A 15,324-nucleotide genomic window follows, 5' to 3' on the forward strand; every position below is an offset into this window, starting at 1 on the left:
GCTTGACGAGCGCGACAGATTGTACGCAACGTTATTCGCATTGTAATTTAGGAATGTGCTTTTCTCATTTAAATCGGTGGCCTGTACATACTTTATTTCCTTTTTTACCCCACAATAAGTCTCGGTTGTCCTAAGAGCCATCTCGACGTGGTTAGGGTAGCGAGACGCCAGTGACGAGCTGGTTAAAGTGCTACAGAATATTCACCTGTTGACCGACGATTCTAAACAAAGTGAAATTGTAGATTAGGTTGTTCACCAATAACAAGCAAACAAACAAATAAAATTGTAATTGCAGAATAGAAGAGAAGCGAGTCGAACTATTACAAATGTTTGTTGGACACATTTAACTTTGTGCCAAAAATCAATTGCAGCAACATCTAAAATTGTTTTTGAGAATAATTTTTAATTGAGGAGGTTTTCTTATAACCTTTTCTATCCTGTGGATCTATGATGGATATGGAAAAGGTCCCGTTGAATTTGACCAGGCCCACAAATTCAAACGACAAAGGTATATCTCGACGTACGAGATGGACTGCGGGCGAAAAAATTTCCGAGACTCCCGGAGCGGCAGAAAGAAGCTTTTAACCGTCTCGATTTAAGGTTCCAGGTAGTTCGATCAAAAGGATGTGCAAAAACAAATGGAAGAAAAAAAGCACAAGAGTATGTGGTACAAATAACAATTTTGAACTATATCTAAGATTTGATTAGCTACTATATATGCTCTTGAAGGGCTGGTATGGTGACAAATTACCATGCCCCTTTTATTTTTTTGTCGGATTCAGAAAGCATAGGACTTTTGTTTAATGCAAGATTTGATTAACACACGAAATTAATTGGGGCAATCCCTTTATATACATGGCTTTACTTAACATAGATACTGTATTTTCATTAACACAATTTTTTAATATACATGATAGGATTGAGGGATACAATTACCACATTAATCAAGTGATATCTGTACTATAACCATGTAAAACAAATTGAAATTCTATTTATTATGTGTCAATTCTACTTATGCAAAAAGCACAAATACAATTTAAATATCATTTTCTTGTAAGTCAACCATTATTCCTGGTACTTTGACTATAACAACAATAGTCAACAATGCAGTTTGGTGTTGTCCTGTTAGTGCTCGAGGCCAGGAAAAGGTAGAAGTACGAAGAGTGACCACTGCTCAGAATGCCATTAAGAAGGGTCCTCATTCGTAACCCGACGCAAGCCTTTCTTTGATGTTTCGTAGTGAAGCTGCCTTCGGAGGGAGTGGGCACCGGACCGAGCAACAAGTGGATTCTGTTACGCTCCGACGTTGTGGATCCCGTTGCAACACTCAGCACATTACAATGTTTGGCTCGGGTCTCTGTTACTTAAAGTAAATGCTCTATAGTCTATGCAAAGTTTTAATTATCTTTAGCCAAAGCAAGAAATATTTACTTTTTAATTTGAAATTCAGAATATATTTTAGTTAAATAGAGCTTATAGTTTTGAAGTAAAAATGTATATACAATAAGCATAAGGTGCTCACAGAACAGAATTAAAATGCATTTGAAGGTTTTTTTTCTTTGTGATGCCTTTTGGGTATAGATCCACAGTGGAACAGAGATTAATGGCGAGAGCAGTTTGCCACGTCCGTGTCAAACTTGCCCATAAAACTTTCGAGACAACCTTTTTAGTATCGATCGTCCGGCTTCCTACAATGGAGTATCAATCCCACGAAGTGTCTATAATATAATTAAATGATCCAAGAATGGTACAATTGATTTTTATCATCTAAATCCAAGTTCGCAATGTTGTAAAAAATGAATAAACGAAATAAACAAAGCAAAATGTTGCTTTGTACTATGCAACATAAACTGAGAACTTCATTAGTTGAATGAACGGAATTCAGCAAAAGTCTAGATATTTTTAACTCCTAACGAACTGGTCAAATAGTTGACAAAAGGAGATGATCGGCAGTTTGTATCGGCTTGTATGCCAATGCAAACATAGCTTAAGAATACATTAATGATAATATTTTTCAGTTTAAATAAACTGACAGAAAAATCAAATTTTTAATACAGAAATCCCATCTGGGAGGAGGAGAAAATGTCTAAATAAAACTGATGGGTCAATTTGAAGCATCAGATTTGTTAGGTTTTGTGTCTGCTATCTATTTCTTCTACACTTGTAAATTCCTTTGACTGATCCGCATCAAGTTCTTCGTACTTACTCAGATCCCACGTAAAATCTCGACGTAATTTCCTTCCCAATTTCATCCTCCTATCGGCTCCAAAATCGTTTGATTAACGCAAACCGAGTTTTTCATACTCTAGGTCTCGCAGGAAATACGGGCATAAGTTGACAGTGCCGTGCTCGTCGATCCTCTCTCGATGTTGGCCAAGCATCATATGCAATAATGTAGTGGTGGCCGCTGCTTATTACCGTCCAACCTTGCTCTTTTTCACTGTATAATTGTTACTATATTATGGTATTAGTGTTAATGCACTATCTTGCCAAAAGTTCCTATGAATTGTTTTTGTTAAGTTACATAAACATTAGACTCCTTTTTTCTGGCTGTTTGTGATGGTCGTATGATGATAAATCATCATCATCATCAACATTAATCATCTCTCCCAATTCTGATATTCAACAGACATGACCATTTGTTGACACCTATTGGCATTCAGTGTCATCAAATGATTGTTTTAAAATAAACAATATACACTAATAATCATTTAGATTTTAATGGCACAATTTTTAAAAATTACTAAGTAAAGATGCAAAGTTTAATAAGATCAAAAGTGGAGTTTGATCATTTTTGTAATATATGAAGATGTCAAAACTTAAAATTAGACTGGACTGATGGAATAAGGCAGTGGTTTTCAACCATGGTGCCGTAAAATATAGTGCCAAATGGCACGAGTGTATTACTAGAACTACAAAAAGCTCGGTAATGGTAACTATGATAATATAAGGTTGCTGCAAGAAAAAAAATCACCAAGCAGAATGCCACTGTTTTTGAAAAAGCTTGGAAAACTTTGGTGTCCAAAAAATATCCAGCTTTGTAAGAGTATCTGTAGCCACAATTCCTGAAGGTTCCCAAACTTATTCCATGTTATTGATGTCGGGTGACCTCCACGACAGAGAGAAATGTTTGCCATGAATCATATTGGACCACTGCTGATTGGAGTTGGGTTGTCTTCTCTGATGAAATGGACCCTTGACAGTCCAGATGACCGGAGAGAAAGCACTTCCATTTTTGAGAAGGTAACACTGCCACCGCCCCGTAACGGGGTGGTGGCAGTGTTACAGTTTGGACAACTTTTTGACATGCATGAACTGTTGGGAGTATTCATCCATGTAAACAAATATCTATGCATTATCATGACATCTTGAAGGGCAGGCAGCTGCAGACAATGCTGCTGGAGAAGACTGGATTTTCCAAAAATACACTCAGTAATACGCAATGCCTCAATACATTCTAGTGGTTTCAAGCCAATAATGTTGCTGTTTTGTAATGACCTGCTACAAGTCCATACCCTGATCCAATAGAAAATCTTTGGGGATGGTCAACTATCAAAGTTATAAGCAAGGTCAGCAGTATGCAACTGTACATTACCCGAAAACTGTAATTTGCATGGTAAAACTTTTTGTATGAGCTTTCAGACTCAATGCATGATTGCCTGAAAGAAAGCAGTAACACAAAATAAAGGTGGTCCTATCATCAATCTCCAGATAATTTTGGAAATAATTCAGATATTTTGACCATTTTGAAACACTTGTGGGATGTTAGACACAAAGAAAATGCAGAAAACTTCACGTGGTCAGCCTGTTAAGCCAAGCTATGCTTATACGGTCGTGCTTTCTAGCCGTGCCAGAAACTGCAACCAGCTCGCCATTACAGTTATTTGATAAATCCCCTCTAAACTGAAAAAATGCAACTGAAATTGACTACAGACTAGTTTGGCACTTGCAACTGACGTGAAAATGAGAAGTGTTGAGTATGACACAAAGAGCCTGTAGCCACAATTCCCGCGAGGTCCCAGACTTATTCCCCAAGAAATCGATCTTTACGCGATCCCTTTCAAATTTGAACATATCCGGTGACCAAATGGGACTTGACTACCGGTGGGCTAGTAATCAAAACTGGCCAGATATTTGTTTTTAGGCTAATTTTATACTATTGATTGTATTCTCTAACAAAGAAATTTGTAACCTAGAGACATGCAGAATCATTTTCTGGGTAATATTTAATAAATGAATTAGCATTAAAGTTCTAATAATTAAATATATATATATATATATAAAATATGATTCTGCCTACCTGCAACTCAAACTTCTTTGTTGAATAACTTAACAAACTAAAAATTAATTAACACAGAATGAGTTATCTTATGGGAACAATTATTATACTTTTCAATTATTTTAGTATATGTAAATCATAAGGATAATATGAATTATGAATATTTCCAAAAGAGGAAAAAAATTTATTTTAAATATAAAATATTTAACTTAAGTTCCAATCTTCGTACATTTAACTCTTCCGAGAATTCCGGTTAAAAAGAAACTTTTACACTTTTTCGTTATGATACATAAACTTCGTCTGTCACATAAATTAACGTGTTCCGTAACGAACAGAAACAAAAAACTTCTGAAAAGAACATAAGTAACAACGTAATGTCGAATGTATCAAAATGGCCAATAGTAAAAAATATTGAGATGTTTTAATCTAAACAATTTAATAAAAGTTGAGTGTGCTCAATACATATTGTCACATTAAGGAATAAAATGACAATATAATTTGATGACTGACTAAATATTGTCATGAAATAACATGTGATCAAAGACAACTGACTGAGTCTCTCAAATGTGTTCAACACAATGTTACAAATAAAATTTCTCTCATTTGATGATATTTATATTTATATATATATATTTTTCATTTATTTATATCTTCCGTTCATCCTTTTTGGTCGTCGTCTATTTCGTGGATTTCACGCACCATCCTTATTCTCTGCAGCATCTTGGACACCGACTCTCTTCCCAACGGCTGCGTAGAATACCAAACTGGACTATCCGGAACGCACGATCTTTCTGGATATAAGTAAAACACATCATTTCTTGTCTTTACACTCTCTGGACTGTGAGAAAAAAAAAGATATATCAGTGAAATTATTATTTTTAAAACGACTTTTTTGTTTTGAATAAAAAAAAATACCATTTTGACATATAAAATTCATATAATTTCACAGGACAACGAAGCGGATTGTCTACGTTCTCTAACTGTTCGAAGATGGGCTGCTCTTCGCGACGCTGCTGCTTTTTGGCCGTTTCTGTCGAGTAATTTAACAAACTTAATCACAAAAAATCTACAATAAAATGAAAAATTTTAACCAGATCACCAAGTAAATACCCTTGGATATCGGTGGATAGTATCTTAACAGCACCGTTCTTACTGTGCTACCTTTTACTGATGACTTTTTCCAGTGTTTCATAATATGGCAGAATGACAGCTGCATGTGATCCTCAATTGTCTTCAGAAAGAAATATTTTGTATTGAAATACATCAATGTATTAAGAAGAACGTGAGGAGAGTGAGCTCCAAGCTGCTTGGCTTCCCACAGTATTTCTTCTTCAATTCTTGAAATAAAATGAACTATGAAGGAAAATGCACAGACACTATTTTACAAATTATAATTTTTTTTACAACTTTTCGTAGTAATGCTAATTTAAACTTTACCTTCATTATTTACAGAATCGTATTTTTGAAGTACATCATTCAGACATTCAGTAAATTTTTCATAATAAGGATCTGTGAAGATATTATCAATCCTATTATTCTCAAATAAGTATTGCTGAATACCTGAAAAGTGGAGATTTTTAGGTGTTTTAATATCGACAATTTTATAATTTTTAAAATATACAAAACAAAATCTTACCTAAGCATAAATAATATATACTATCGGGAGCATACTCGTCACCCTGTGGCTTGCGTACTTCTTTAACAAAGAGGCACAGAGAATAATTCAATTCGTCGGGTGACAACTGTAGAATATCGGTCTTAAAAAGTTTTAATTTTCTTAATGACTGTGAACCTTTTTCGAGTTGAGAATTTTTCTCTAATACCCAATGTTTCCAAGCATTAACTCCAAATGTGTACTGAAATTTGAACACCTGCAATTACTTAATATCAACTTACTATTTACGATTTTAATGCTTTCTAAAAGTTCTAGCTGTAGCACTTCGTGAATTCTACATTATTAACTATTCAATCATATCCGAAACGTCAATGATTAAATCTTTACCCGCAAAGAAAAACTATATCATGTCTGTAAAAACAATGACTTTTGGGATAAAAAATAACAAAAATTTATTTTCTTAAGTGACCATCTCTTGTAACAGGCAAGGATTACAGTAACAGGTTAGAATGCATTACATTATAAATCAATTTATTTTTAACAATTTTAAATAATAATTACACTCATTACTACTTTAATTGAAATATCTTTTATTTGCTAAAATCCATCTACAACATATATAATTAAGTATAAAACAATTTCAATACCTTTAAGCAATGTTCAGGCTCATCTAGACTTTCATTTACAGTAGATAATTGAGTAGAAACAGAATCTTCCATAGCTGTATCAGAAGCCGAAAAATCGCCATCTAGTCTTGTCTTTTTTCTTCCTCTTCCCCTACCGCCTCTGCTTTTGGTTCGTTTTGTATTCCGTAATCGAGCACGAGATTCACTTTTCTCTGGAGAAGATAACTCGTCTTGACCCGAAGTTTCTTGCTCTGAAACAATATCAAACAAATAATAAATATATATATATATATATACATATACAGTGTCTTCCAAATAGAATGCCGTCATTTTAAATTCCCGTAATTACATTAACTATTATCCAAGAAGTATGTGATGTACACTGATTGACAGAATAATCATCTGATTGCAGATGGGAGACAAAACTCAAACGTAGTATACTGCCTCTTGGAATTGCTGTAAATAAAAATGGCAACTCCATAATGGAGAAGGCATTTAATATTCTGCAGTTTGAAAACTCTGAATCAATCAATCATCATGCAAAACGAGTAATCTGCCGAAGCCATAAATTGTAAAATTGTGAAAGATTGACAACGGATATTCCACTGTAAATGCAAAAAGAATTTGAATGTCAGTTTTATATGTACTATTTAAAACCAGGTGCACACAGTGAGAAACTAGCAGGCAAATGTAAACTTGAATCATTTTCCAATGTTTTAATGTATATTACAATGTTCTCAGATAATAATTAACATGATTACAATAACTTAAAATGGTAGCATTCTTTTCAAAGATCACGTATAAAATTGTGATATGAATATTCTATGTTTATTTTTTATATCAAAAATAATTGACAACACATTGACAATTATCAGAAATACATTTGTTCTTCTTCGGTATTATTAATCTCAAAATTTTTCCAACTTTAATTTCATTTTATGGCCACATGCCTTTTCAACAACCTTCCTCGTTTTAATCCAGTTTTGAGACCAGTCAGAGCTCTGGTAGGGATACAGAAGTACATTATGCAAATGAATAAACAAGTATAAAAAAAACAATATCTTACCTCCTGAGGATACAATTTATTAATTATAATTCTAAAATCAAAACACTAACTTTATGATCTTTTTAACATAAAGTAGTAATGATCTGATGATTGGAATATTGTCTAATATTTCAATTCTGTAGATATTTTGCAAAACTTGCTATTGTATGAATGAAGTCAATGATAAGAACTTTAATGCCATAACTTTCAGTTAAATGTTAAAATTGTCATCAAAATACTGTAACAAATTATATTCACTCAGTTTTCTCTCTACTCTCAAGGTTTCATGCCATTTTAATATGAGCCAACATCTTCAGGAGCTTAACTATAGTGTAATAGGGTAATATAACACACATTTTATACAATAAGTCTTCAAAAAGTTTTCTAATACACAAAGTGGGGATGTATATAACAGATATAAAGAAATATTAAACTAATGAGAGAAGTTAATTATTATGCCTTTGTGTCCTTTTTTAACTTAATTTAAAATTTATTTTGTATATTAGTACTTTCTATAGTTTACAGGTGAACTAAATAAAGAACGTTATTTTTGATTTGTAAGACTGAATATCTGCATCCATATTTTCCAGTATAAGTCCTGTTAATATATAGAAAGTACTAGTATACAAAATAAATTTAAATTAATGAGAGTAGTAGTCTACAGCAGGACTTAATTAATTATTGTAGTTAAGAAAGTCTTAATTACTATTCAATTTTTTTTTACAACGTTCTTACATGTATATGAGAAAATAAAGCATTTTCACAAGTCTAGAACTGAAATTAATTTCTGAAAACTAGAAAGATTATTAACCCTTTCCATGCTGAAAACCTTTACCATTAAGTAAATAGGTGGAATTCGTTATGCGGCGCATTTTTGCGTTTTTTGGGTAATTTTTTTAAATCGCGATATTTCGCTTCAATATCGCGCTATATTCAATCTGTTTTTTTGTGTTTGATTAAAAACATATTACAGTTTACGATTGTATAATTTTTAGTTTTATACATATTTAAAATAATATTAAGTTTACGAACAAAAAAAAAATCATTTACAGAGAATCGCTGAACTTTGTACATCTATTAGATAGAAACATCTGTCCTCTTTTAAACAAAACAAACGGCAGCTCTCTACCTAGAGCAGGGGAGAAGTTATTGCCATTATTCACACTATGTCTCTAATTACTAAACTAGGAGAGTAGTCGATTGTCGTGAACAACACTGATTAGTCAGCTGTACGACTGACAGGGCTTTGCTCTTATTTTTGTAAAATAAGTAAATATATTCAAAATATATATGAATTCGTTTGACAAAAATTTTAAAGCCAATTAACAGCACGAACATCTTCCATAGACTTACTATAGGAAGGTTGAGTTTCCCGGGAATATTTATCGCTACATAGTTTTAAAAACATATTTTCTTGCCTAAATATTGTCAAATTAACTAATTTAATGTCTAAGTGCATTAAATTAGTTAATTAGAGCTAAAAATTGATTTAAAAAGCAAATTTACTGTGATTGTTTACATTTTACTTCGAAGGTTGGAGGCAGAAGCTTTTCGCGGCAATTTTTTCCTTTCACAAGTCTGTGATTAGTTAAAGTAATGTCAACAAAGACAGAAGATACCCAATAAAACCTTAGAAGGAGTTTCCCTTTGATTGTTTTCAGCCAACTGTGTAGTTAACTGCGAAGATTTACTGTAGAATGGTAGGGGAATGTATTAACCGAAATATTTATGGCCCAGGGGTGGTAACAAGACACTTATTGGCTTAAACAAAGTTAATCGACCTACAGAAGAGCAAATCAAAGCTAAGATCGCTGGAAAACTAAATATAACGCAAATTAATCAAAAAATTTGATTAATTTTTTAATTTTTACCGATCAGTACGTTTCGCATCACCGATAAACGAAGAAGTCATGTGATACATACCGATCGGTAGTTAACCGCATGGAAAAGGTTAAATAATCAAATTAAAATAGCCTTAATTTAAAATTCATGACATAAATTTATAAATAGATATTACTGTTTTCTAAATCACATTCACTGATACGATATAAAGGCGGATCAATAAATAACCAGCAGGACCAACCAGCCACGGTGTTGCTTTTGGTTTATTGTTTATTAATCCATCCCTATTAAAATAACAAATATCTAAAGATGAATTCGCTGTAAAATAGTGCATTTCTCTCTTAAAAAAGTAAGATTTGAATTCATATTTCAACATAAATAAGCACTAATAAAGAACTAACATCAGTTCCTATGTAAAATGTTACAGCGTCAATTCAATTTGAAAATCTTATTCTTTTTTATTTTATTTGTTAAACCTTTATTTGTGTCAGTTTCACTTATAAATAAGTTTATTCCTATTTTCATAAAAGCTATCCAATATTCCATATTTAAAGTTATGATAAATTATAAAGATGATATTTTTAATCTAACCTAAGCCCGAGGAAACGATGGCATTTTCCTGATCCATAGGAGACTCCTTCATCTCAAATGATTCGTTTGCATCTTTTGTATCAATGGAATTAAATGACTCCAGTTGATCGCCAACAGACTTCTTTACTGGGCCTGAAATTATTATTGAATATTAGAAATTAATATCGAAATTATATCTTTTAAATAATAAACTTTTACAGTATATGATATTTTTCGAATACACAAATGAATTTAGACAAATGCAGTAAAAATTTTCATAAGATCATTATTAATTAACCCTGTGGTGGTCACATGAAAATAATACAAATGGTTGCTGAATGTCTATGAGAAACTAATTTTTAATTAAAAATTATAAAAAACTATAGTTGCTTTAAAAAAGTTTCATTTCCAATACTTCTACTGATCTAAAACAGTTGTAAATTCATAATACAACTATATTGTATAATGCTATCAAATACACAAAACAAAACAGCAAGAACATGATGGAAACACATTTATTGTTTCTGTACGGGAAATGCTTTTTACAGTGGCCATTTACTGATGCAAGGAGTGTTGCTCAATGTGTGCCCAATTGTTCAGGTATGAAATTTGAAAGTGATGAACAGTATGTTTCTAGAGCCGACCACAACAGCTCTCTGGTGATGCTTTGTACCTGCAGTGTAATATAATTCTTTAAGTCAGCCGAAGTTGCAGCCCACCAGTGGCTAAGTGGATAAAACCATTGTACTGTACACATGAAACACTAGTAGTTGGTCATGGGTTTGTGCCTTGCCTACGTTCTGGCTGTGTAGAGTTTTCTGGGTTTTCTTTATGTTATTGGAAACTGACCCCTATTCAGGGGTCAGTTTCCAATAAAAGACTGCCTAGGAGGCATTTCCCTCCTCAGCAGATTGCCCTCTGCTGCATTGCTGTAATTGAATAAAACTAAAGTGAACTAAAACTGCCAAAGTTGCAACATTTCAATGATAAATTGTATTCATTAATTCATTACTGGTGCATTACAGGAATAAACAAAATTTTTCCATAAAGTGTCTCCTAACTTCCTGTATTTTAATTAAATTGTTTTTTGAAACATCTCTTTCTGCATATTTTGCACATCCTCTATATAAATTTTGGCATCTATCTGCTTATTGGTTCCAGCTATAAAGGGCTCTGAATAAAGAAACTTTAATTATGGCCACTGTGTATATGGACATTTGATAATTTCTTTTTACTAAATTCCAATAAAAATCAAAAATCATTTGTATATCTAACAAAGTTTAATTTCTATGTTTTGAAAGTGTCAAAATAGTATACTTACTTCCTTCTTTTGGTGTTTTTTGTCCATCTGCTGCCACCATTTCAGCCATCATGAGTAAATCTGCTTCGTATGGATTAGATGGTATTTTTTCCTTTAAAATATAAAAATATTTCGAAAATTAATTCAACAAAGTTTTAACAAAATTCTTATAACTGTAAATCTTCATTGATTTTTTTATGAAGTAAAATACCTGAATTTCTTTGATATGCTTTAAGATTTCAGATGATGATGTTTTTGTCGTTGGAATAAATACTGGAACCGGAATTGGCAACGGAAAGGGCATAGGTGTTGGCACGGGACGGTTAAACATATGAAGTGGTGCCGGAACAAATATTGGCAACGGAACGGGAATAATGATTGGTTTTCCACTGGGCTGTGTATTACCATCTGTAAGCCAAATAAAATTTAAAAATCGGCATTTTGGAATTCAGTAAAAATTAAAACGATAATATTAATCCAATAATTTTTTATTTAAAAAAATATTATAATGTAGACATCCTCAAATAAGTTACATTACTATACAAAACTGTATCATTTTTAAGAATACATATTTTTAAAATATATTTAATACTATATACCAATATTTAATCAAATACACCATGAAAAATATGAATCATCACCCATATAAAATTGCAGATTAATCAATTTCTTGATGATTAATAAAATGAATTGACCACAAGCAAATCTATGCATATGTTAGGCTCAAAGACCGAAATCGCTATTTGAGTGGAAAAAAAATGACCACGTGATGTGGTCATTTCAAGACAGCCACGAAGTGAAATTCGCATCGTGGCATTTGTAAAAACGGTCACAACACGTTGTGGCCAACTCAAAACGACCACAAAGCGAAATTTGTGTCATGACTTTCATGATATTTGACTGTATCTTGATATACTTTAGACTGTAGTAGGTTTATACTGTATTTTTGTGGAAAGATCGGCATACCATATATAACTGGGGGAGGCCAGCCTGCTGGAAACCCCAGGATTACTGGCATGACAGTTAAACTGCAACTAAAAAATAAAATTAATCAGATATAACAAAACTAGTTGTTAATTAAACATTCAAGAAAACATTCTTTGGAGTACAATAAAATAATAACATGGTAATTTGACTGACTTAAAATTGGGAAGGGTTTTAGTTTACAGGACAATATAACAATTAACAGCTTGCTGATATCAGTAGTAGAAGTTAGTTAGTGTGGGCTATGCTTACCATCTATCCTGACCTTAAAAATAACATCTTCCTCTCAAATTTCACGTAAGGAGGATGTTAATAGATGTAAGTTGAGATAATTTACTGAGAGTTTCTGAAATTTAATGTTTATTTTTGCATTTTTGAATCAAATCACAATAAAATAAACATAAAATAACTTTCGGAATTCCAAGAGTATTTTATATTATTAGAAAGAAGACAAAATGAAGAAATTAAATATATAATTGTAGTTTTTAATATAATGCTGACTGTTTGGAATAAAAAAAAACATCATTTGTTTTATATAATGTAACTTGTTCCTTTTTTTAAATGCAAATACAATCCCCCTCCTTTGTAATTTCATTTGTTAGTAAACTTGCAAGTGTTTATCTAAATCAAAATGTTTACTAGTTGAGTTAAGTACATTTTGTAAGAAATGGAATTCTTAGAGTTGAATGTAAGTATCAAGTGAGTTTTCTCAGTGAAGTACATGTACATCATGTTATATTTAATATGTGTAACATTGTTTTAATTATATATTAAGTATTTACAGTAATTGATACGATTTCACAAAGACCAAATTATGTATACATGTATTTAACTTGACTTTACCTTCATCTTTTTTCTTTTCATCAACTTCAACTGATTGGATCTCGGGCTTATCCAATATTACATCATCTGAAAATACAATAATATGATTTTCATTATACTTACTAATTACATTGTTAATATAATAATAAACATGGATATAAATTTAAAGCCATTTACAATTTAAAACACTATATATTACCTGTCTGTATAGATTTATGACATGGATGAGGTTTACATGAAATTCCTTTGGTTTGCATAATTGGCTTACAAAGAAGCGCTTTATTTTTTAATAGTTTCGGTGCAGGAGGCCTCACTATGACTTCTCTTATTATTTGAGTACCCGAAGCTGTTGTTGTAACTGTCGATTGAGTCGTTACCGAATTTGGCTATAGTAAAAATATTAACGTAAATATAAAAATATAAATTTATTCTATTAACATATAAAATAAAAGCTGTACCTTAGTTGATATTACAGTCAAAGGTGGGGGCTGAGATTGTGCTTGAGATTGGGAAGCCGATCTAGTTTTAGGTGGCACAGTAATCTGTACGGATTTCTGTGTTTTGTTGGGAACTCTGTTTAGACGATGTCGACGAGGTTGACGAAGATGCTGATGACGATGGAGCTAAGGACATAACAGACGATATAATAGGTGTCGGAGTCTGTGGAGTCGTCATCTTTCCTTCAAATAGTCATTAATTAATAATAAATTAATATATTTTATGTAACAAATAAAATAATTAAATAAATAACATTGTAAAAACCTGACGAGTTGGCTGCATTCTGCCGTACAGAAGGCGTAGCAGTTGTGAGAGTGGGTACGTGTGTAAACTGATTTTGAAAATGAATAACACATTGATAGGAACAGAAATTTCTTATAGATGCATCACTCATTGTAAGATGATACTGGGCTGGTAATGACTGCTGACAATGATCACAACGTATACTCCTTGACGAAGTTGCATTTAGACTTACTCGAAACAACGAGAGACAATTAAGGGAACAGAAGAGTTGGACATGATTGTTAGAATCGACTCTCTCAATCATATCGAAATTATATTTTTTCACCTGAAAAGAGTATTTAAATTATATTTTGTTTATAAAATTACAAATTTTACATCTACCTATATTTATATTATATAACAATACTTTTGTTTGATCATATATTTACATTGTAAAAAGAAAAATAATCTAATTTGCTTTAAGAACTATAAAAACAATCTGGTTATACAGGTTTAAAAGTTACAATTCGTAACATTGTAACAATTATATTTACTAATGTTGATTGCAATAGAGAGATCAAATAAATAAGTTAACTTTCTGAAAGAATTTTTGATGTGTTCCTAATATCATTTGAACTTAAACCTTCTTATATCTATTTAATAAATTTAGAGAATGAGACATTTTTACTGTTAAAAGAGAATAAATACAGTTGGCCCTTGATTAACAGACTTAGACTTTTTTACATTCATTAATAGAACACACTAATCAGTTGATCAATGAATCAAGTATAAATTACTCAATATAATAATATTTTATTTACACATTATAATGTCTTTATACATCCTGTACACTATAAGTTCATTATTAATATATGGTAAATTCAAAAAGTTCGTAAAAGAAATTTTTCATTGACTGTGCATATGTTTAGACAACAACATTACCCTAAAAGTATTCACCTTCTGCAGCAACACACTTCATCCAGCAGTTGTGCAATTTTTGAAAATGTCCTGGAAAAATTCATGACCATCTGAAGTGCACCTTTGCAATGGCTATCACTTCACCTGTGTTGACAAATGTTTGGTCTTTCATGTGTTTTCATGTGGGGAAAGAGGTGAAAATCACACAAAGCAAGGCCTTGTGAGTATGGGGAATGTGGAAGGACTGGGATGGAACACTCAATCAGATAACTCTATACAAAAAGAGACTGATGAGTCAAGTGTGTGTTAAACTGTACTCTAAAATTTCACTTTCACTAAATTGAAAAATGAAAGCACAGACACACACAAACTGATTGTGATGTCACCACTTCATGCACTGTAACTCAGCATATGGTTACCAAGTATTTTGAAAAAAACTTGAGTCATTCTCACTCCATCCACATACATTACAGTTTCGATAAACTTTCTGAGTGTCTCGTGTATATGTTTTTAAAATATATTTGATTTAAAGGACTTGGCAATAGCGAGTGCCTCTTCCCACCCAATTAATCCATTAAGTTGTGGGCCTACTCTATTAAAAAA

At 32.0% G+C, this 15,324-nt stretch overlaps 1 protein-coding gene across 1 annotated transcript in view; it reads right to left on the bottom strand.

Moving 5' to 3' along the window:
• Positions 1 to 4,429: 4,429 nt before the first annotated feature.
• Positions 4,430 to 15,324, bottom strand: part of LOC136987313 (zinc finger MYM-type protein 3-like) — a 52,320-nt gene continuing 41,425 nt past the window's right edge. Inside the window, exons 10-23 of the mRNA XM_067285042.1 lie at positions 13,846 to 14,149; positions 13,693 to 13,763; positions 13,542 to 13,637; positions 13,283 to 13,469; positions 13,105 to 13,170; positions 11,489 to 11,685; positions 11,299 to 11,389; positions 9,999 to 10,130; positions 6,542 to 6,771; positions 5,916 to 6,135; positions 5,717 to 5,839; positions 5,390 to 5,632; positions 5,195 to 5,309; positions 4,430 to 5,117 (exon numbers count right to left, since the gene is read on the bottom strand). Of these exons, the coding sequence (XP_067141143.1) occupies positions 4,937 to 5,117; positions 5,195 to 5,309; positions 5,390 to 5,632; positions 5,717 to 5,839; positions 5,916 to 6,135; positions 6,542 to 6,771; positions 9,999 to 10,130; positions 11,299 to 11,389; positions 11,489 to 11,685; positions 13,105 to 13,170; positions 13,283 to 13,469; positions 13,542 to 13,637; positions 13,693 to 13,763; positions 13,846 to 14,149 (2,256 nt within the window). The 3' untranslated portion in view covers positions 4,430 to 4,936. The remainder of the gene's footprint in view (positions 5,118 to 5,194; positions 5,310 to 5,389; positions 5,633 to 5,716; positions 5,840 to 5,915; positions 6,136 to 6,541; positions 6,772 to 9,998; positions 10,131 to 11,298; positions 11,390 to 11,488; positions 11,686 to 13,104; positions 13,171 to 13,282; positions 13,470 to 13,541; positions 13,638 to 13,692; positions 13,764 to 13,845; positions 14,150 to 15,324) is intronic.

Source organism: Centruroides vittatus, unplaced genomic scaffold, assembly GCF_030686945.1.
Source record: "Centruroides vittatus isolate TY-2023 unplaced genomic scaffold, ASM3068694v2 scaffold_149, whole genome shotgun sequence".
Lineage (NCBI taxonomy): Eukaryota > Metazoa > Arthropoda > Arachnida > Scorpiones > Buthidae > Centruroides > Centruroides vittatus.